We start from the raw sequence: 23,363 nt of genomic DNA, 5'->3' as shown, positions 1-23,363 counted from the left end.
TGAAAAGAGAAAATTTAAATTATTTACTAGTTCATTTAAAAATAATAAGCATTATATGGGGCGCCTGGGTGCTTCAGTTGGTTAAGCGAACAGCTTTTGCTTTTGGCTCAGGTCATGATGTCATGCTTCGTGAGGTAGAGCCCTGCTGTCAGCACAGGGCCTGCTTGGGATTCTCTCTTTTTCTCTCTCTCTATCCCTCTCCTGTTCATGCATGCTCTCTCTTCCTGTCTCTCTCAAAATAAAGAAACTTAAAAAATAAAAACAATAAGCATTGTATGTTAACACAGTAAAATGTTTTTATGGAAAATAGCTTTATTTTCCAAAACAATAAAAAAATAGTGAAAAGTGACAATTTTTACATTTTTATAAACCACTCTAATGTCTGGCTTAACAGAAAACAGCTAGATTTGGGGCGCCCGGGTGGCTTAGTCGGTTAAGCGTCTGACTTTCGCTCAGGTCATGATCTCGCGGTTCGTGGGTTCGAGCCCCGCGTCGGGCTCTGTGCTGACTGCCAGCTCAGAGCCTGGAGCCTGTTTCAGTCTGTGACTCCCTCTTTCTCTGACCCTCCCCTGCTCATGCTGTCTCTCTCTCTCTCTCCTAGAAATAAATAAAAAAACATTAAAAAAACATTAAAAAAAAAAAACAGCTAGATTCTCATATTTGTCCCTACACAAAATCTGTTGTAATGTGCTGCAGATGAAGACAGTTCAATCTCACAGATACATGTAACTGGAAGAGAAAGAAGTTATTTTAATTGATATTTCAGATAACTGTGGGAATCCCTGTTTGATATTACACCAAAACTTGACAAGTGCTATTTCTTAAAGGTTAATTGTATTATGGAACTCCAAACTGTGCCAACAAATATTCTGTACTCTGCTGCATTAAAAGCCACTGATCTATTTTGCTTTTCTAATGAATGTTTAATACCCATGCATGCTTTTAAAAAGCTTGTACTGGTCATTTGGAAAATTCTGGCTCACTGAGTTACACAGCTTGCCAATGTTGACACATCTCACTATCCACTAAAAAAAATTCTATTTGTTAATACCACCACCAACATCATCAGAAAAGTCTTTAATTTTCATGAAGCTCTCACACTCATTATGGCAAATACTTAAGTTTTCCAAAATCCTAATTTTCTTAAAAGCTCAAATTGTGTTATTAGCAACAAATAGCATGAGTTATTTTCTTTGAAGTGATACTCATTTCATACATCTCTGAGAAAAATGTCTGCCAAATACCCAAGTCTGAACAACCATACTTTGTTAGTTGTTCCTTCAAGATAAAAACAGTTAGGTCAGCTTGTAACTCAAATTATCATAGAAAGTGCTTATAGACAACCACTTCACTTTATATGAAGCAGGTGTGCTTTTAAGTGCACTTCCCATTGTCATTCACAGGACATTAAAGGACATGTACTCAAGGGTCAGCATTTAATAAATTTAATAATTTTATTGCTTCATTAAGAATATTCTTAAATGAGACTAGATTCTTTTTCTTTTTCTCCTGTGACTGCATGGCAACGAAAATTATGACCACCAATATAATCTTGGGCCATGGTACTGATTTGTGCTAAAGCTTCTGCACTATTTGTGCAAATGCCAATACACTTTTGAGCTTTTAAAATTCCTGAAAAGGTATTAGAATCCCCAGGTGTCTACAAAACACAATTTTAAGAACCACTGATCTAGATCTCAGTATTTCTCTGTGTTTAGCCTTAACCCCCCAGGACTATAAGACATATGTATTTCTCAGGGATTTCTTTGACTCTCATTTATTTACTTGTCATAGTATCATTTCCATATAAGAAAGAGTTAACACCGTAGGTCATAGACTACTATCTTTAAAAAGGCCTACTTGCAAGTTTGACCCTTGGTTGGTGATTGAGACCTTGGGTTTTTCCCACCATTTCCTGGTAGGATGGCTCACAGACCCTAAACTGTCTGTGCAAACAATATAGTTTACATTGAATACCTGCCTCCCTTCTGGAAGTCTGGAATTTTCTAAGTGCTAGGCAAAGGGAGCCTATGTGAAACACCTTGGGCACTAAATGTAGCTAACGAGTGTCCTGGCAGATAACATTTCAGATGTGTTGTCACAATTCCTAGCTGGAAGAATTAAGCATGTCCCACGAAACATGTGGGAGAGGACCCTTGGAAGCTGTGCCTGGGGTCTCAGGTTTCACCACATGCTGATGGAGCTTTGAATTCTTTCACTGTAATAAATCACAGTTGTGAGTACAACCATATGCTGAGCTCTGAGTCCTTCCAGCAAATCATATAGTACCCGGGAATGATCCAGGTGGCAACCTTACACCAATCTCAAACTAACCAGTTTAAAACTGAACTCCTCACCTACTTCTCCTTTACCCTAAATCATGTACTCCTGCTTCTCCTTAAGGTATCAGCATTCTCCTAGTTAAACACAGTAGTTATTTCATATCCTTCAAAAACCCCATAATTCAATTTTTACTTCCTTCTACATCTAACTAGTTTTTGGCCAACACCTTTAATCTAATCTGTTATTAATTTTCTTAAAAAGTCATTTGATCAAATCAGCCTACTTAAAAATTTATAAAGCCTTCATACTGTTCACAGGAGAAAACCCAAAACTTCTTAGACCAAGATGCTCTGAATTATTAACCTACTGAATGATCTATCAACTAATTACACTTCCCATATACTGTCTTATTATTTTAACCTTTGTGTTTATCTTGCATTCTCAGACAAGTAATAAGTTAAGATCAAGAACTACTTCTTCTGGTTTGTCAAACCCCTAAGAAATCCTAGCATAATAACATCTAGCATTTAGCAAATAATAATTATTTACTCAGTGATGAAAGAACAATTAATTTGGATGGGATGAAATTAGAAGAGTCTTTGAAAACTATTAGCGAAGCACATGACTTGTACCTCCCTTTCTGGTCCTTTATGGTTCTTAGCATAGGTGTTTAAGTACAGGTGAAGATCCTATCAACAACTAAACAAAAGGTTCAAAAGAAATGGCCATTTCACATTTGCATAAACTATTACTAAATATTTTTATAATTTATATATCACTAATTGTCATTAGTGCACGACTGTACTTTAACTTAATAGAAACCAGTGGAAGAATTCACATTTGTGGAAAGACCTAAAAGGCTGTATTTATTTTCATGGCAGTTAATACCAACTGCTCTATGGGAAAATAAACCAACTTTTATTGTGAATAACTTACAAAAACACGAATCCAAACACACTAACAACTTCAGTTACGATGTAAAGCAAAGATTATTACATAATATAAATTCCTGAAAAATTAATAAATAAAAGTCAAACACTGAAAGGGACTATTTATTATGGAGACAAAACTAAACAAATGATTAGATTTTTAAGGCCCCAACCATAATGATATGAAGCACTTGATGATTATGCTAACTATAATAAAATGTACTATTTGCTACAGCGTGGTAAACATTAAGTTAGAACTATTATGGACCCTGTATAAGGAAATCTAACTCCCAAGTGTTTGGAGAATATTGCTATCTAGCAATTTCAACAATAAGATATTCCTACAATTGACACAAACCTTAGTGTGAGGCTTTTACGTAGCATTTCTTAGTCATTACTTTTCATTAAATGTAATTCTTCTGCTGTCCTTAATATATTTGTCCTTAACAAATATATTTTGCAACTGTACTAAATCATAAACACATTTTTATTCCTCCAAAATTCTATAATAGCAGGCAGCCAATAATATGATTCATTTAAAATAATTCATTTTATAGACAAACTTCATAAACACTTCAAGTTTTTGTGAAAAATAATTCATCTGGACAATTATACTAATAAATGAAAAATACCTCAAAAAACAGAACAAGTGCTTTCGTAGGGTCTTCTGGACTGGAAAAATATTCAACTTGAGCCTTTGAAAAAATATTCTTTACTTCTGAGAGTTGAAATAGCAACCTTGTCAGTTCAGCCAACTGTCCCAAGTACTCTTTTTCTGTTAAGACAAAAATAATATAATAATATTTATGTGTTTATTATATAATTTGTCACATATATAGATGAGAGTAGGGAATGCAGCATTCATTTATAACATTCTTTTTTAAAAAAATCAAATTTTCACATAATTAAAAACTTTCAATCAAGTCTCTAAAGAAAGGTTTCATCTATTTATTTATTTATTTTATTTATTATTATTATTTTTAATGTTTATTTATGAGAGAGAGAGAGACAAAGAGTGAGCAGGGGAAGGGGCAGAGAAAGGAAGAGACACAGAATCTGAAGCAGGCTCCAGGCTCTGATCTGTCAGCATAAAGCTCGATGCGGGACTTGAACTCACAAACCATGAGATCACAACCTGAGCTGAAGTTGGCTGCTTAACCCACTGAGCCACCCAGGTGTCCCAGGAAAGGTTTCATTTAGAACCAAACAAACATATACTTGTGAACACATGAGCCCTCAAAAATGTTTCATGTCAAGACTATTGATGTAATAAGATGTCACAATAAATTTGGGGCATTTTCTCAGTCCAACTTTTGTGTTACTTACAAATGGCCATAAAGAATAGCTTTAGGAAAAGTATGTTCTAGAGACAACCAGAACTGTACGATATTTAAAAAAATAATAATAATAAAGTACAATATCAGTATGTGACTAATAATAGTAAAGCAGAGGAGAGGTAAAATATCTAATATAAAATAGGAGAGAATTATTCATAATTGGATATTTTTCTTTTTTGGGTATTAACAGTGTGATATATCTGGTTATTTGTCCACCTTTTTTGTGTGATCAGTTTCTTCAAGGTAAAAAGATAGCTTGTCACCCGAGAGCATGTTTTTGTTACTGGCTTCCAAGGAAACAAGTTCTTTTATCTTTATAGGAGAGAAATTTGTCATATATAACAGGGAAATACCAGGAAAAAGAAACAGACTGCAAAAGGAAATGTTACTATTTACATATATTACAAACACTGTATATAACAAATCTATTTTGTATCTTTTTCTATTAATTTATATAACAAAACAGGAAATTTTAAACATTATTTAGCTATCTAGAAAGTAAAATGCCTGAAATACTCACCAACTGCCTGTCCAGGATTTATGTCAATGAACAAATCATCAGGCACATGGAAGTTTTTTATATACATTTGCAAAATGCAACGAATCCATGATCTTACAGTTAAGGCTTGGAAAGATACACAGCCTGAATGAGAAAGTGCTTCACATAACATGCTGTAAAAATAAGTTGATGGATATTAAAAACAAAAACAAAACCTGACAATATATTTCCTGAGTACAGAGATTAAGAAATAAAGGAAAAATTCTAATACACCCCATTTCTTGGCTTGTTTTACAGACACACATTAATACAGATACACACTGATGAAAATAAACACTACAGACACACAAAAAGATACTTGATATAAAAATTCTTGCTTTCATCTGTAACAGTGCTAATTTCAAATGTTTATTTTTTGAGAGAGAGACAGAGCATGAGCAGGGGAGGGGCAGAGAGCTGAAGCTGGATGCTCAATTGACTGAGTCACCCAGGCGCTCCTAACAGTTCTAATTTTTAATTTCCTTTTTCCACTGATGGCAAATGTGTAGGTTTATGCCAAGGGCAAGAGGTAAGGGAGAATAAGGTTAAAACGGGGAAATCTAGGAAGGGGCTTGTAAGTAGCTAGGTGACATAATAAAGGAAGTGGCACGTAGGAAAAAAAACAGCGGCCCTTAGAGTAAATAAAAAGAGAAGTGGTCATGACCATTTAAGTAAGAAAAGAGTTAAAGACAAAGTAGATTTCTGTTGGAGTCTTCTAACCAATCACATACCCAACCCTTTATTTCCTGCTATACCACCCCATAGGTGGTCATTATTAAAGAAATACAAAGTAACATCTGACAGAAAAAAAAATAAAACCAAAAATCTTTCTGTGAATCCAAAGGTCTGGCTAAATCTGATATCTAACCATTTTATAATTGGGGGGTAAAAAGGATGAGGGTGGTCTTAACCTAACCATGAAGTGCTAAGTCAGAAATCTGAAAAACACATATTAAATCATAACTCTAAAAATATTGTTTTCAAATCCCCGAACAGAAGTCGTCCCAAAGAGTAACAGTGCTGAAGAACTCAACTTCCCAAAGTTATTTAACTCCTTGGCATTTCAGTTTCTTCAACTGCTATTTATATACAAAATACTATTTTTTAAACTAAACTTATTCTGGATAGTTTCAGCAAAAGTATTTAACAAATAGTAATAATGTTTATTATTACAGAATTAGCAAGCTAGAAGAGACTAAAAGTAATTCAATGGAAGTTGACCTCACTTACTTCATGACTGAAAGCCAATGAGAAGATGGCTTACGACTGTTTAGTGGGCTTCCTTATGAGAAGAATACTTCACTGACTGCATCCCTCTTCATCTGGACAGGAACTACAGTGATCTCCCAGGTTTGTGCATTTATTTTATTTCCCTCATTGTACTATTCTTATTCAAATCTTCCTGATTATACCATTTCTATTGTAATTTCATTTATTGTATGTATTTTCTTTCTTTTTTTTTTTTTAATAGTTTATTGTCAAATTAGTTTCCACATATTGTATGTATTTTCTATTGGGGTTCTTCAGATCTGTTATGTGATGCAGCAGGAAATACAGGTAAGGAAACCAGGGTTCATGGTGATGAAGTGTCTTCTTCCTAACTGTACAAGCTATGAGTTGAGTCTAAATATATAGCTGTGAAAGGGAAAGCTATCATTACATCTAAAAATACAATAGTATACTAGTTATACAACTGGCAATATTAAGTGCATAATTTCTTCCACAAAGGTGAGTATAGAAAGGAAATTGCAGGATGCAATAAAGGTAGTCCTACAAAAATAGTTTTATAAAAAAGCTTTAAAGCAGCAAGTTTTTTGTTTTTTGATTTTTGTTTTTTTTTTAAGGCAGGCTACTGGCACTGTTAAATGCTGATACATCCAAAAGCAAAATACCACCAAAGTGTGAATATATGTACTAGGGTTAGTTTTTATTTGTGAAAATTCTTACTTTCTAGTATACTGATCTATTGAGTTTCTATTGAGGTGCATATCTGACATCAAGTCACTTACCTATTTTGTAGGCAATGACTTAAATATCTTGCTACAACCTGGGGCCAGATGATATCATCCCAACCAAAAAGCTGTATCAATGATATAACTGGCTGAGGCTGAAGATCTGATGGAGCTGTGCTGGGCATGTCCAATGCTAGCAAAGTAAAATCTAGATTTAAAAATGAAAGAAATTTATGGTGAGGAATTTTTTCTTTGAATCAAAAAAAATTAAAAAATTTTTTTGACAGAGAGTGCATGTGTACTCATGAGGTGGGGGGGGGTGGAGAGAGGGAGAGAGAGACAGAGAGAGAGACAAAGACAGAGAATCTTAAGCAGGCTCCATGCTCAGCTTAGAGCCTGACATGGGGCTAGATCCCATGACCCTGGGATCATGACCTGAGCCAAAATCAAGAGTCAAATGCTCAACCGACTGAGCCACCTGGGTACCCCTATAGTGAAGAATTTTAAAAAAACTATTTCTCCTCCCCAAATTAAATCAATAGTGATAAAAAGAATTCACTCTAATAAAATGTCACATGTAGAAATGCAGAACTAACAAAAAGCAAAAAAACTAAATCCATGTTGCCAAAGAAATTTCCATAGTGATTATATAATCTCCAAGAATAGGTCTAGAATAATCTATTTCAGCATTATCATCATGGAATCTATAGTGGCTTCCTCAAATTCCAAATTCTACATCTGATGTTTGTGCCTCTGATTCAAAAAACCCATTTATTTTTATTTTATTTTTAAGTGTTGTTTTTTTTTTAAGAGAGAGAGCAAGTACATGGGCACGAGGTGGGGGGGAGGGGCAGAGAGAGAGAGGGAGACATAGAATCAGAAGCAGGCTCCAGGCTCTGAGCTGTCAGCACAGAGCCTGATGCAGGGCTCGAACTCACAAACTGTGAGATCATGACCTGAGCTGAAGTCTGATGTTTAACCAACTGAGCCACCCAGGCGTCCTTCAAAAGACCCATTAACAAATATATATTTCTAGCATCTACTTTTCTCTAATCTAGCTAATATACTTACCACCTGCCAAGGAGAAGACTTCACTCTTAGACACTGGATAATCTTCATTAAATGGTAATTTCCTAGGCTTCCATTAAATAGGTAATTTCTTCAGTGACACTCTTTCTTCAGAACCTACTAAGCCTAGGAACTAGAATTCCCTAGTTAGCCACATTAAACAAATATACTTTATTCTGTGATTTCCTGGGAATTCCCCAACTTAATTTGTATTATATTATGTTTGTCAATACATTGCTTATGAAGCACTGGCTCCTATGTACCTCTCAAGTGGTGGCTGTGGATTCTCCGACACTTCTCCCACACCTGACCTACAGATAGGGGAGTTTTCACCTTGGTCCCAAGGTTGCTTCTAGACCATTCTCCCCCTCCTCCTCTGGAAAACCTCCGACTTTGACTCTCATGTCATCAGATACCAGTCAGTAATTCTCCTTGTTGCATTCACCTAGTGTTTCCTCATTCATCTGCCCTCATTCCTTTAGGACTGTCACTCACTAACCACATCCTCTCTCTATCAGTGCTCCTGTCATAATCCTGGATGGCTTTTCTTCTGCTATCCTGGTCTCTGGGTTTCTTGAACTGTCCTCCTCAGTAAATCTATCTTCCACTCTCTTTCAGCCATTTACTCCCATGCTGAGATACTGTGAGACGTGGCATTAGCAGTCATAATTTCCATTTCCAGGACCCCACTTTCTGGCACCCCAGGAGCTTTCCAACTCTCTGTCTCTAGGTCTCCAACTCCCAACAACTATTCCACCAAGACCTACAAGTCATTGATCCTACAACTTTTTCCCTGTCCCTCACTGCCTTCATTCCTTCTTTTCCTTTTTAGGCAGCTTGATTCCACAGTCCACTGTTATACTAGTTTTGCATACTGTCAAGTCCCTTGTTTCTTACTTGATTCATTGTATTTCTCTTGAAAAAGCAACTCTTTAATTCTAAGTCTTGGTCTTCTCTTGCCATATACCTGCACCAGTATAAATGGCTGGTGAGGAATCCTGCTGACTGATCTCACTTTAACTTTATGACTATAAACTTTAAGTTGGACCTTAGAGCTGGTCAGCATTCCTGCTACATTACTCTAGTCCATTCAGACTTTTATTCTCTTGGATGGCTACTGCATACCTTCTTTTCTCTGTCATTGGCCAGCACCTCCTCCCCGTCCCCACTTTCAGCTAATGGGCTTACTTACTAGTTCACAAAGAAATGAGAAACAACAGCAGAGAACTACCACAAGGTCCGGACACATCTACCCAGCTGCCTCTTCTTAGGCCCATTTTTTTTTTAATGTTTGCTTATTTATTTATTTTGAGAGAGAGAGAGGGAATGCACATATATTCTGAGCATATTAGCAGAAACATAAGGTGTACAATTTGGAATTTGAAGAAGCCATTATAAATTCCACAATGATAATGCTTAAATAGATTATTCTAGACCCATTCTTAGAGATCTTTATGATCACTATAGAGAATCCCAAGCAGGCTCCACATTGTCAGCATGTGGAATGTGACATGGGGCTCAAAGTCACAAACTGTGAGGTCATGACCTGAACCAAAATCAAGAGTCAGACACCTAACCAACTGAGCCAGCCAGGTGCCTCTGGGCCCATTTACTCTGCCTTCTTTTCTGCTACTTAGATGATCTGAGGCCAAGTCCTCTACAGGATCCCATTTCTTTTGGACATTAAAACACAAGTGACTCTCATGGATCATCAAGTTTTCCTTTACTCCAACCATTCATGTCAGGATTATAAACATGCTGAAATTTCTCCCGTGTTATTAAAAAAAAAAAAAAATCTCTTTGACCCACACCTCCCTCTAGCTAACATCCCCATTTTCTACTTCTCTTAAACAGTAATACTCAAAAAGATGTATCTACATTTGCAGTTTGCAATTCTTCTTCTCACATTTTCTCTTAAATCAACTTTAAGCAGGCCTTTGTTTCTAGCACTACACCAAAACTCCTTTTCAAGGTGACCACTGACTTCCCCTCTTGCTAAATCCAGTGACCAATCTCATCTCAGGTCTCATCTTATTTGATCCATTAACAGCATTTGAGCAGTTGAAGACTTCCCCTCCTTGAAATGCTCTGTCATGTGATTTCCAGGGCAACACACATGGTTTTCCTCTTGCTTCGCTGGCATTCCTTTGCAGTTTCCTCTCCTGGTTCCTTTTTATCCTACAAATCTGAACATGGGAATATCCTGGAGCCCAGTCCTCCTACTTCTCTTTTCACCAAACTTACTCTATCAGTGATCTCATCCAGTTCACAGCTTTAATGACTATATACAGTTTCCAAATTTAACCTCTTCCCTGAACCCAACACTTACTATCCAAATGCCTGCTTTTTCTTAGAGTTTAATGGGTATCTAAAATAAAAAGTCCAATATAAAAATCCTAGTCTGCCCTCATAAAATCTGCTCCTGTCACAATTTTCCTCATCTCCATAAAAGAGGAATTCTCTTTTTATTCTGTTTACCATATTATACCCACTTAGAAATTCTGTCAGATCTACCTTCAACACACTTTCTGTACCTTCAGACTGGAAATCCAACCACTTCTCACCACCTGGACTATTACCATGTTAGCTCAAGTTGCTCATCTCTGCACTGTTGCAACGGTTCACTAACTGGCCACCCTATAGTTGGCTCTTAGTCTAGCAGCCAGAAGGATGCTTCTCACTCCTTTGTTCAAATGTTTTACAAAAGCTTCTAATCTCAGAGTAAAAGCAAGAGTCTTTACAACTGCATACAAGGTAGAACACAAACTAGCTTTCCACTATCTTTTGATTGTAGCTCTTGACCACTCACTCTTTCTTATGCCACACAAGCTTATGGATTCTCTGTGGTTCCTCAAACATACCAGACATGCTCTTGCTTCTATTCTCCTGCAGTATTGGTCTCTAACTTCGTTCATGTCTTTGCTTAAATGGTACTTACTCAGGCCTTCCTGATAATTCTACTTAAAATTACAATTTGCCTCTGGCCTTCCTTATCCTCTTTGATATATTTTTATTTTTCTCCAAAGCACTTATCACCATATATTACACATCTTGCTTATTAATTGTTATCTTCTCCGCATGTGACTAAGTTCAATGAGAACATGTAATTTACATGTGAGAAAAGGAATTGCAGTTCCTTTTCCTCACTGTTATATCTACAATGGCAATAAAATTGGGTGTTTGATGACTATTGTGTTTAATGCAGGAAATTTTTTTCTCTTACCTGTTAAGTCTTAAAACAAACCCATGTAAGTATGTGGTATACACACACACACACACACATATACACTTTTACTAATTTTTAGCACCTAGGACAGCCCTGATTAAACTTATGTGGTATCATTTTTGTTCGCGGACTGTGAGTCGGGATGATGCATGTAAGAAACAGAAGTCATATTGGCTTCTAATGACTGTTTTGGTTAAACTGACTGAATATCAATATTTATTTTCATAGACATTCTGGTAGTTGGAAAACTATTGTCCTGTCACAATTCTTCAATCTGTCATTGTAATATTTTAATTATGGAAATACTAGCAGAATTCAAGATCTTTCACAATTTATATCATTCAATCTTTTATGTACTGCTTTTAGCTCAGCTTTCTGTCATTCACACGAGGATAAAATAAACCATCGTTTAGGTATTAGGTTTTAAAAAGCATCACATAGATATGCATTACATACCTTTAAACGAATCGCAATTAAATGCATGGAGTCACTATATTGATCTTCATCTATTCTAGTACTTCTTAACATATTTGGGGTAAAATATCCCTTTGAGAAAATAATGATCTCTTCTTATAAAATGGCAAATATGCTCATATATTCAAATTCTTGCCTACAATGTCATGTGATTCAGATTCCCTTAAAGTCTAAGGACATGACCTTGGACTAAGAGTCAAATTAATTAAAAATTACAACCTAAAATAGAATCTGTAAGTCAGAACAGTAACATTTTATACATTTGAGGTTATTCTGATCTCTGCTTGGTGAAGTAGAATTTGTTAATATATTCTTTTGCTCTTCATAGAAGTAACTTCACGTTATACCTAGATATTTGCATACACACTTTGCAAATAATGGACTTGAACTAGAAGAAATCAAATGCTACTTTACTTTCCAGATACTGCATGCATAAGACAAATTTATGCACATTCAGTATTTTTAAGATCAAAAATATTTTATTTTTAGCGAACAATCACTTAAGTTTTACCTTTACTAAGAAAATAAATGCCAAAGGATCTTAATTTAAAAATACAAAACTTTTTATCTTCCCTGTTGTCAAAGTATTTATTAGACTAATAAAAGAGTTTGTTACCAAGCAAACAGAAGAAAAAACTGACAGTCTGCAAAATGAGAAGCTAATTAGCAAATTAACAATGCTGACCTGCAGCTGCGTCCGCAAGTTCTGAGAGAGGCACTATCTGTGACATTCTCTGACTCTTCAAAAATGAAAAGAAATGTCTCCATAGTGCACAGGCAACTGCAGCAAGGTGGCGCTCTTTAGCCGATAATGAAGACTGCGCAGTTAGGTCCACATTCTCCTTCTGAAGTTCCTGACACAAGTGTTGATGCATACTCCTAAAAAGAAATAAAAATATAGCTAACACCCAACAAATCCTTAGAAAAATCTTCATTTTTGGCTTTTAACGTTTATATCATATGAAAATTGAAGGACCGTTTTCTATAATTAAAACCTTTATGCCAAGACATTATGCATTTCTGGTTATTTGATGGATGAATGATGGCATATTAAGCACCATAAAGTTAATGTTAATTACTAATGTCAACCATTAATTATATGCTTTTTAATATGTCAGATCCAAATGAGAAACAGGCAGCTTCAGAATGAAGGTCTGCATTTTGCAACTCACTATGACAAGTGATTTTACTTACAATGTAGACATGAAAACAATTTTTTAAACCATTTTCTTCCAAGAGCTTTAGGACATGGATATACCAAGAGGAAAGTAAGTAAATCTAGCTTGCCTGCGTGTGGCATTTTTAATTAAAATATTTTCCTATACAAAACTGGGCCAGATACAATCTTGGTACTTTGGTCCCAAAAGATCCATAATCATTTTCACAAAGCAGATAGTAATAAACAATAAAAAGTTCTTGTTCTCTATGAATTAGTAAAACATGACTTCATTACTGCCTAATCATTTACTAACCTATTTGTTTAGTTCAACTGAAAATTTAGACATTTCTTGCAAACCAAAACTACAATGAGGTATCACCTCACACCTGTCAGAAAAGGTAAAATTAACAACACAAGAAACAACAGGTGTTGGTGAGGATGTGGCGTAAAAGGAAACCTCTTGCATCGCTGGTGGGAGTGCAAACTCTGGAAAACTGTATGGAATTTCCTCAAAGAGTTAAAAATAGAACTACCTTAGGATTCTGCAATTTCACAATTGGTTATTTATCCAAAGAATACAAGAACACTAATTCAAAGGGATATATGCACCCCTATGTGTATACCAGCATTATTTACAATAGCCAAGATATGGAAGATAAATGAAGAAGATGCAGTGTGTATATATATATATATATTAATAGAATATTTTATTCAGCCATACAAAAGAATAAAATCTTGCCTTTTGCAATGAAATGGATGGAGCTAAAGTAACACTAAGCAAAGTAAGCCAGGCAAAGACAAACACCATATGCTTTCACTTATATGTGGAATTTAAGAAACAAAAAAAGGGAAAAAATGAGAGAGAAATAAAAAAAATACACTCAATTATAGAGAAGTGAGAGAGGCAGAGGGATGAACAGGTGATGGAGATTAAGGAATGCACTTGTGATGAGCACAGGGTGATGTATGGAAGTGCCGAATTATTACATTGTACACCTGAAACTAATTTAACACTCTGTTAAGTAATTAAAATAAAAAACAACAAAAAAGAAAATTTATACATTTCTAGACCTTAACAGAAATATAAGAGGGGGAAGAAACACCAAGAGATTTTTGCAGTGATCTGGAATAAAAGGCATTTTTGCAATACTCCCAGCTATTAATAATTTGATTACTTAAGACTAAATATACAACCATAATATTATTCCTGTTTCTATTACTGCCACATCAATTGAGAGTAGATACAAATGCATATATCATCCTGAGATAGATATGCTTTCTTCAATGAAAGACAAACCAGTTAAAACGTAACCAACAGAGCTAAAGCAGAAGACTTACTCTGATAGTAGTATTCCATTAAGAAAAATAACTGGTACTTAAAGAATTTTTTACATTAATTCTCACACTCCTGATTTTTTTTTTTTATTAAGAAAAAAAGTTTATTTATTTTTGACAGAGAGAAAGAGAGAGCAAGTGGGGGAAGGGCAGAGAGAGAGGGAGACACAGAATTCGAAGCAGGCTCTAGGCTCTGAGTGGTCAGCACAGAGCCTGATGTAGGGCTCGAACCCATGAGCCGTGAGATCATGATGACCTAAGCCAAATCTGGCTGCTCAAATGACTGAGCCACCCAGGCGCCCTGCCTGATGTTTTTTTAAAAAATGTTTACTTACTTATTTTAGAGAGAGAGAGAGAGAGAGAGCAAGTAGGGGAGGGGAAGAGAGAGAGGGAGACAGAATCCTAAGCAGGCTCTACGCTAACAGCCTAGAGCCAGAAGTGGGGCTTATCTCAGAAACTGTGAGATCATGACCTAAGCTGAAATCAAGAGTCATATGCTTAAACAGTTGAGCCACTCAGGTGCCCCTAAATTAGTTTGTTTATCTAGGGGAAGTGGACACTCAAAATAAATATACAAAATACAGAACTTAGTACATGTACCTGAAACATTTCCACTGAAAGATCAAACTGGATCCAAGACTATATTTTAATACTTTTCACATAAACTACAACTAAGTAAGTAAAAAACTGTCAGTTACGTATTAGGACAGTGTGCCCCTTGCCACTGGAATTCTTGGATAATCATGAGGCACTACTTAATACTACCTGAATATCGATAAAAAAGTACACAACGCCTGAGAAAGAAAATCATAGCAAGCAATTCTCATAAAAGCTAACTAAATATCTGCTATATCCTCTCTGGTAAAAACATGCCTGAGATGCTTTCAACTTGAACTAGTGGCTAGAGAACCATTTTAAATCCTTTAGCTTTGAGTAAGTTGAATATCAACTACTAAAATCCATTTGGCACGGAACTTAACTGCCTACATCAACATGTAGCAAATTTTATGACTACATGTCAACACACTAGAGTCCAAGTAAAATAATACCACCATTGGCACAACACATTTGTAGCTTTTTCAAAGTATACTGGTTTTAAAGAGTAAGTTACTGTACTATCCTACTAGAGTAGGATAAATTGTGCTCCCTATTTCTAAATAGATAAGCCATTTCTTCACTAACTAAAACCTGTTCCCTAGGGAGGGATATCATTTCTGATCATCCTCTTTGTGCTAGAAATTCTTAAATGAAAAATCAGAACAATTTTATGAGATACGTATCAGTAATCCTCTTTACAGATGATGAAGCTGATAGTGAGAAAGTTAAATATATCCAAAGGTCACATGGCTAAGAATGGCTGGCCCCATTATCTTAACTTAAAACTCACTGAGGCTCATATTTTCCTCTTACATATACATTTATGCACTAAGATACACACAATTTAGACAGTAATCAATTTTCTTCTCTTCCTACTTGGGTTGAAGAAATTTCAGTAAAACTAAGAAAAGGAGCTAAAAAAGCCTCATGCCTTATGAAGAGACAAAGGCAACACCAGAATTCTATATTAGAAAAAACTACAAGAAATACCAAGAAAAATGCATTCAAGGCAATATTGAAAAAGGCCAACAGATCTGAGCCCCCTTTGACCTCTCCAAAGCAAAACAGTGAGTTACCAGGGAGTATAAATAGGAGTTACTATAAGGATCTGATTCAGAAGCCTGAAAAAAGAATCGAACCACGAGGTAAAAAGCTAGAGATTACATTCTCCAAGGTTAGAGTTAACACAACAGAAACAAGTTCCAATTAAGCATAAGACATTGACCCAAAATCAGACTTGTTTTGGAAATATGCATCCACATCCCAGAAGTTAGATATCCTGGGACTATGCAAAAATACTTTCTGCTTGATGGGTTTGAATATTCAAGCAATATCAGTTTGAATTAGAATGAAAATCTGCTAATTTAACACCAAATAAAGTTGTTTAAGACCTTAGGATAGTTTATGTAAACACGAACCAATCAGAGAATGACAGATGCAGGAAATGTCAAGGATATCCTATAATGGGAGTCTGAAGCGAGAATCAAATTTCTGCACTATAGCCAAAACAGTTAGAAATACTCCTGGAAGTCACAGGTAATTTTTTTTTTAAATTACATCTTCTGGATGAGAAAACTAACTACATAGAGACTACAGAAAATTTATTGTAACACATGTGACTGTGTAGGTCTGCTGAAGGTATGTTTAGAAAAATGCAAATACTGAAAGAAGCTGTCACTACAGGTATCATAAATAAAACACAACACGTATATAAAATACATAAAGTATATAACACAGTTCTAGTATCATGGCTAGACCAAGAGGAGAAGAAGGGGGGAAATAGTGGGGGAGAGGGAGAGAGGCAAACCATGAAAGACTCTTGAATGCTGAGAACAAACTGAGGGCTGATGGGTGTGGGGAGGGAGCGGGGAGATGGGCATGGAGGAGGGCACTTGTGGGGATGAGCACTGGGTGTTATATGGAAACCAACTTGACAATAAACTATTTGTAAAAAAAAATAAGAAAATAAAAAATCCCATTAAAAATTAATAAAAAAAATAAAAGATGCAATATAGTACTGTAGAAAATAAAATTTGCTGAATGTCAAGTTATTCAAGTTGTGGCTCTCAGAGAAACAACAACAACACCCAGCACTCATTAGTATTTACCATGTGCCAAACACCATGTTAAGTGTTTTATAAGCATTTATTTCTTACCCTAGGAGTTAGGTGCAGTTTTTAGCACAATCTTATTAATGGGGAAACTGGGCAAAAGAAGTAAACATGTGGGGTAACACAGCTGGCTATTAGCAAAGCTACCCAGGGCTGTGTGACCTTGGAAAAAGCAAGTAAGATCCCAATGTTTAGTTTTTGAAGAGTCAAGAGGGGATCATTTGCTATATCTACTATCGGTTCTTTTGTGAAGACCACACGATTCCTCAAACAATTACCATATGTAAATACCGAAACAGTTATTTATTTACTTACTTACGTATTTACTGCCCAAACTTTTACATAACTAGTTATCCAGGTCTTCTTATGCTTTTATTTTAGCTCTGGTATCCTGCCCCCTGTGGCTTACCTTATTATGTCCAAGCATATGCCTGGTTCCTGGATCTGACTGCTCTTTTGCCCCATTTTCTAAGATCTGTTTTTCTGTTGTTGTTTTTTTTTTTAATATTTATTTATTTTTGGGGGGAGGGGCGGTGATAGAGGGACACCTCTGTGCTGACAGCAGAACGCCCAATGTGGGGCTCGAACTTGCGAACCTTAAGATCATGACCTGAGCCAAAGTTGGATGCTCAACTGACTGAGCCATCCAGGCACCCCTGTTTTTATCTTTCTACTATTTCTTGCTATGATTTCACATCTTCACTTATCCATCACAGCCCTGACATCCCCACCCCTACACAGTCACGTGAATATACTGAGGTATATCTATCATGCGAGAGGCACTTGAAACTGGCACCTGCCTGCTGCTCCCTGCCAGCCTGGTCTCTGCAGTACATTCTTTCCTAAGAGCTTAGGCAGGCTTCTAACACTTCCTGGGAACACTTCCTGGACTACTGTATCTGGCTTTTACTTCTAACCCTCCTTTGCTCTTGTTTCTCCTATAATTAATAATTACAAAGCTATGATACCCTGTACATCACTTTCCTAGTAGTCAGTATTGTATTTGTATTTCTAATGCAATTTGTATTTCTAATACATTATGCCTCAAAATTGAAGGAAACCTTGTCTAGTGAGGGACCTGTGCCCACACATAAAGCATAATACAATAAATTCAACTGATAAGAACTGAAAGCAAGAGATTAACAATGATTAGCAATTGAATTCCTCTTTTAGTCCTACTCCAAAGCTGGCAACTTTCTTCAATCAATATTAGTGAAAAATAAAATGGTAAGTTCTAAGTTAAAAAGTCGTTCTAAACCACAACAGGTAATTATTCCAAGTATCTGATTTAATAGAAAACTGGATGGGAATCAGATTACTCTATGACCATTTTTAGTTTCATCTAAACTCACTAAAAAACCCAAGGTACCTTGGAACTTCTGGTCATTCTTGTTCACACCTAAAACAAAGGGCTATAATTGCTTTACTACCCAGAAAGAAAAAGACATAATCAAAGTCATGACATTACCACAAAAAAAAAAAAAAACACAAAAAAAACCTGAGTTTTAAAGGTGGAAGTTATCCTAAATATGCGATCCAATCCAGCCTCCAGCTATAAAGAGACTTCCGCAAAGCCCCACTATGAGAGAATGGTAGCTTGAGTCTTGAGCCCTAGTTCTGTGCACGCCCCAATTATCAGGGAGAAGCAGTAAGTCAGAAACCAGGATGGCAAACAGCAGCCTGGCTATGCCTTGCAATGCCTCCCTGTAATAGCTCAATGTGTTTGTGTGTACATGGAGGAGGGGGTGGATGGTGGCGATGACTGAGTGCGTATGTGACATCAAGGCTGTTTTGACTACTGAGGGACTATGACAAATGAAAGCACAGCATTGGCAAAGATGCTTCCAGATACATATAATGCACTAAAGAATAAAAGGAATGAAAGGCTTCTCAAGATGTAAGGAAACTTGTCCAAAGAAACACTTGTCCAGGAAAGAGAAGACCAGCTTGTGACCCCAAAAAACTTCTGAGACTTAATTTTTCATCTGTTAAATAGAAATAACACCCTATTATCCCCTATCGAGCTGTCGAGTCACACCACTTAGGTAAAAACAATCCATAGACTATAAGGCAAGATAATGTGCATTTTAGTCGCACTTCTACCGCTTCTAACTCCTAATAATCATGTTCATGATGCAACAGAGCATTATCTAGGAATAAATGGGCTTTAGAGACAGACATACCACAGTATAAATCCTTCCAAGAAGTCTCAGTAAGATACTTTCCATAAACAGAACAGTTACTGTAGGGCAGAGAATCCCTGATTTTTATTGAGAATATACATATACTAGTCTTATTCTCTTTTTGGCCTTTGCTAAATTAATCCTGTAGGAAATATTATTATCCCCATTTTATAGAAAAGAAATCTAACTACAGAGAAGATAAATAACTGGACTCTGGGCTATACTGTTAGTAAGCAGCAGAGGCAGCATTTGAATGCAGGCAGTCAGTCAAACTACCATGCAACATTGTTACACCTACCTTAAATGTCATTTTGCTCTCCAAATAAACAATACATGTTTTAATGTCACATTGCTATATTCATTCACCCATACGCTAAGCTCTTAATAAAGGTTACAAACTAGTATAACACCCAATCTCAGGTGGCACACCAGCTGCACACACATTAAAGGTTTAACACTTCCAGGGAGTGCAGGTCATTTTATAAGGATCCCAAAGGTCAATGAACATGTGATAATTTAAAAAGTTTCCTGTGTGAGGGGTGTCCGGGTGGTTCACTCGGTTAAGGAACCGACTCTTGGTTACAGCTCAGGTCATGACCTCACATTTCATGGGTTCGAGCCCTGTATCCGGCTCTACGCTGACAATGTGAAGCCTGTCTGGGATATTCTCTGTCTCTCCCTCTCTCTCTGCCCCTCCTCCACTCACTCTGTCTCTCTCAAAATGAATAAACTTTAAAAATTAAAAAGTAAATAAACAGTTTCCTGTGGCCCACAATTAATTAATTTGCAAGACTAGGGAAAGAGAATATATCAGGAATCCAATGTTGAGTCTGGTAAACCAAGCATGCTTGTAGCAATACTGCCTTACAGTCTTAGAGAATAGTACTGGTAAAAGTACTTAAAATGAGGTTGCTTTCCACTATCCCCTAAATATGGTACAGCATGAAAATATGCCAGAATAAAGTAGTTATTTTTAGGAATTAACTTTCATAATTTTATTCATCACGTTCATAGATGATTATGGGTCTCAAGTCAGTTAAGTTTTCCAGTGGTATTTTACTTATTGTATACCAATAAAAAGGGGAGTGCCTGGGTGGCTCAGTCGGTTAAGTGTCCAACTCCTGATTTTGGCTCAGGTCATGACCTCACGGTTTGGGAGACTGAGCCCCGCTTTGGGCTCCATGCTGTCAGACTGATTGGGATTCTCTCACTCCTCTTTCAAAACAAACAAACAAACAAACAAACAAAGGATCTACCTTGGTAGTTCTCAATTCTGACTACCATCAAAATCATTTGTACAGCTTTCTAAAACTACGAATGCCTAGTCTTACTAAAGTTCTTCCTGTGGGTTGCCTGGGTGGCTCAGCTGGTTAAGCATCTATCTCTTGATATCAGCTGAGGTCAAGATCTTGCAATTGACTGAGCCCAATGTTGCTCTGAGCAACATCTACTCTGAGCATGGAGCCTGCTTGGGATTCTCTCTGTCCCTCTCTCTCTACCCTTCCCCTACTTGTGCTCTCTCTCAAAATAAACAAACATTAAAAAAAAAAAGACCTCTCTCTGCATCTTCAAGTTTGAGACCTAAACATATTACTTGTTTTTAAATTCTGACTCACTATGTCTGGGGAGGTGCCAGAGTCTACATTTCTATTTGGTAGATGCTGACAGCCTTGGGCCACACTTTAAGCTCTTACTTTCCTGATTTTCCTCGTCTATAAAATGGGGTCAATAATAGTACCTACAGGATTAAATTAGTTAAAACTAAACACTTAGAATAGGATTGACACATATATTCTCAATAAACTATCTTTGATTTTTTGGCCAATAATAAAAGTGACTTCATTTATTGCATATATCCTAATTCTTGTTATCACATAAAGATATAGTCATACAACTAGTAGCCCATGGACCACACTGAGTAGCAAGACCATACATAATTCTGTACTAGAAAAGTACTCTACTCTGTAGGCAGAAGTGTAAAACAAACTGTAGACTTTATACCAACTCAGAGAAGAAAGATCATTGAGGGCATCACAACAACATGGGCATGGAAATGATTTTCTAAGGACAGGTTAAAAAATGAGTATGTGAAAAGGAATAAAAGCACAAAGGCATACAAAATCCATTCATTTACTCTCTAATTCCACACATATTGCACATGTTCTAGGCAGTAGGGATATGAAGTTTACAAAGTCTCTACATTTTTGGAGCTTATGTTTTAATAAGGGAGATAATGAAACAAACATAGATGTGTAACATTTCAGGTTGTGGTAAGCTTTATGAATAAAAAGTAATCAAGGTACAGAGATATTGAATGATGGGAACTAATATTTCAACTAGGATGATAAGGAAACATCTACTGAGGTGACATTTGAGCAAAATCCTATAAATATGTAAGGAAGGGAATTACGGGCAGACAGCATTCTAGTGAGAAGAAACAAGAAATGCAAAGGTGCCAAGGCTGGCAGTTCCATAGGCTCAAGAAGCAACAATTAGGAAACCGCTTGCCAGCACAACGGGTAATAGAAGGAACAGCAGATGAATTAGCTGGGTTCCAGATTTTGCAGGGCTTTGTAAGTCACAGAAAGGAATTTGGACAAAATCAAGGTGATTAACAAGATGCAAAAGCAGAAGAGTAACATAATACACATCTTAAAAGGAGAATATAAAAGAAAAAGGGGAAGGGAAGAAAAAATAAACACTCTGACTATAATGGAGAATTTTTATAGCAACATTAGAAGGCAATCCATTTAAGAATGGAAAATATGGGGGCGCCTGGGTGGCTTAGTCGGTTAAGCATCCGACTTTCGCTTAGGTCATGATCTCACGGTTCATGGGTTCGAGCCCCGCGTTGGGCTCTGTGCTGACTGCCAGTTCAGAGCCTGGGAGACTGTTTCAGAGTCTGTCACTCCCTCTCTCTCTGACCGTCCCCTGCTCACGCGGTCTCTCTCTCTCCTAGAAATAAATAAAACATTAAAAAAAATTAAAAAAAAAAGAATAGAAAATATGGCCACATTTGTTCACTCACATGCTTTCCTCATTTACTCCACAAAAAGTTACTCAGCATCACTTACTGTATCTGATACCAAAACCACAAACACAATTAAGGCAGACCCTGCAGTTAAAAATAAACAAACAAACAAACAAAGATTTCATTTTAAAGGTAGTAAGGAGCCACTGAAGGATTCTGAACTGAGGAATAGCATAATGAAAACAGTGCTTTGGGAAAGATTAATCTGGTAATGGCAAACAGAAAGGGTTAGAATAAGAACTGACTAGAGATGGGAGAGACCAATTGTGAAGCTTCTGTAAACATCTAGGTATGGGCTTATACTCAATTTGAGCTACTCATGAAGGAAAAAGAAAGCTCACAGTAATTATTTGGCATTTTGTGAAGGAGAGAAAGCAGTCTTTGTTTTTGCCAAATTTTGAGGGAGGGAAACTAAAAGTTAGGAGGGGCAATTAATTAGTACAGGAGACTAATTTGATTTGAAAACAGAAGACTTATGTAACAAATTTTTCCGAATAAAAATTTCCGAAAAGTTTTTGTAAATCCAGATCCTGAGTCCAAGAGTACATTTAGACTCTGGAATCACTCTGTCTCATAGTTCAGCTCATTTTAATGAACATTCAGTGTCTATTAATTACATGAGGTACCATATTGGATGCGATCAACTATGGTCCTTGCTCTTAAAGAATATACAATCAAGTTCTGAGAAAGAGGTATGTACAGAGTAATGAAATGCACCCAAAAAAAAAAAAAAAAAAAAAAAAAAAAAAAAGGGAACATTTGGTCCAGGTAGGGGTTTGATGAAAACTTCTTGGAGTAAATATGCCATTACAAGCTCATGGAAGTTGTGTTAGTTAAATGAAAAAAATAATACCAAAAGGTTCCAGGAAATTGAAATAATATGAGTAAAGCATAGTAACATATTATTGCATGGTGTACGAGAGGGCTCACCAACAATTTAGTATTACCAGAAGATGAAAGGTCAAGGGGCAGAATGATGGAAAGTCAAACTAGAGTATTGACAGGGCTCAGGTCATGAAGGGCCATGCCATCTAAAAAGTTAGACCTACAAGTGAACAATTCTTTGAAGTAGAGAGAATCAACAGCAACAAAAACAACTTATATATCCAACATATATCTCCCCAATAGTTTGTTCCCAAT

The 23,363-nt window shown here is 36.4% G+C and overlaps 1 protein-coding gene across 2 annotated transcripts in view; it reads right to left on the bottom strand.

The window, feature by feature from the left end:
• MMS22L (MMS22 like, DNA repair protein) overlaps window positions 1-23,363 on the bottom strand; it is a 119,613-nt gene that overhangs the window by 26,155 nt on the left and 70,095 nt on the right. For both annotated transcript variants that reach the window (XM_077764767.1, XM_077764768.1), the window contains exons 15-18: window positions 12,493-12,686; window positions 7,097-7,247; window positions 5,070-5,221; window positions 3,845-3,987 (exon numbers count right to left, since the gene is read on the bottom strand). In XM_077764767.1, coding sequence (XP_077620893.1) covers window positions 3,845-3,987; window positions 5,070-5,221; window positions 7,097-7,247; window positions 12,493-12,686 — 640 coding nt within the window. The remainder of the gene's footprint in view (window positions 1-3,844; window positions 3,988-5,069; window positions 5,222-7,096; window positions 7,248-12,492; window positions 12,687-23,363) is intronic.

This window comes from Crocuta crocuta, unplaced genomic scaffold (genome assembly GCF_008692635.1).
Source record: "Crocuta crocuta isolate KB4526 unplaced genomic scaffold, BGI_CrCroc_1.0 scaffold194, whole genome shotgun sequence".
NCBI classification, from domain to species: Eukaryota; Metazoa; Chordata; class Mammalia; order Carnivora; family Hyaenidae; genus Crocuta; species Crocuta crocuta.
The sequence above is the reverse complement of the archived record's forward strand: the minus strand, read 5'-3'. Positions and strand labels throughout refer to the sequence as shown.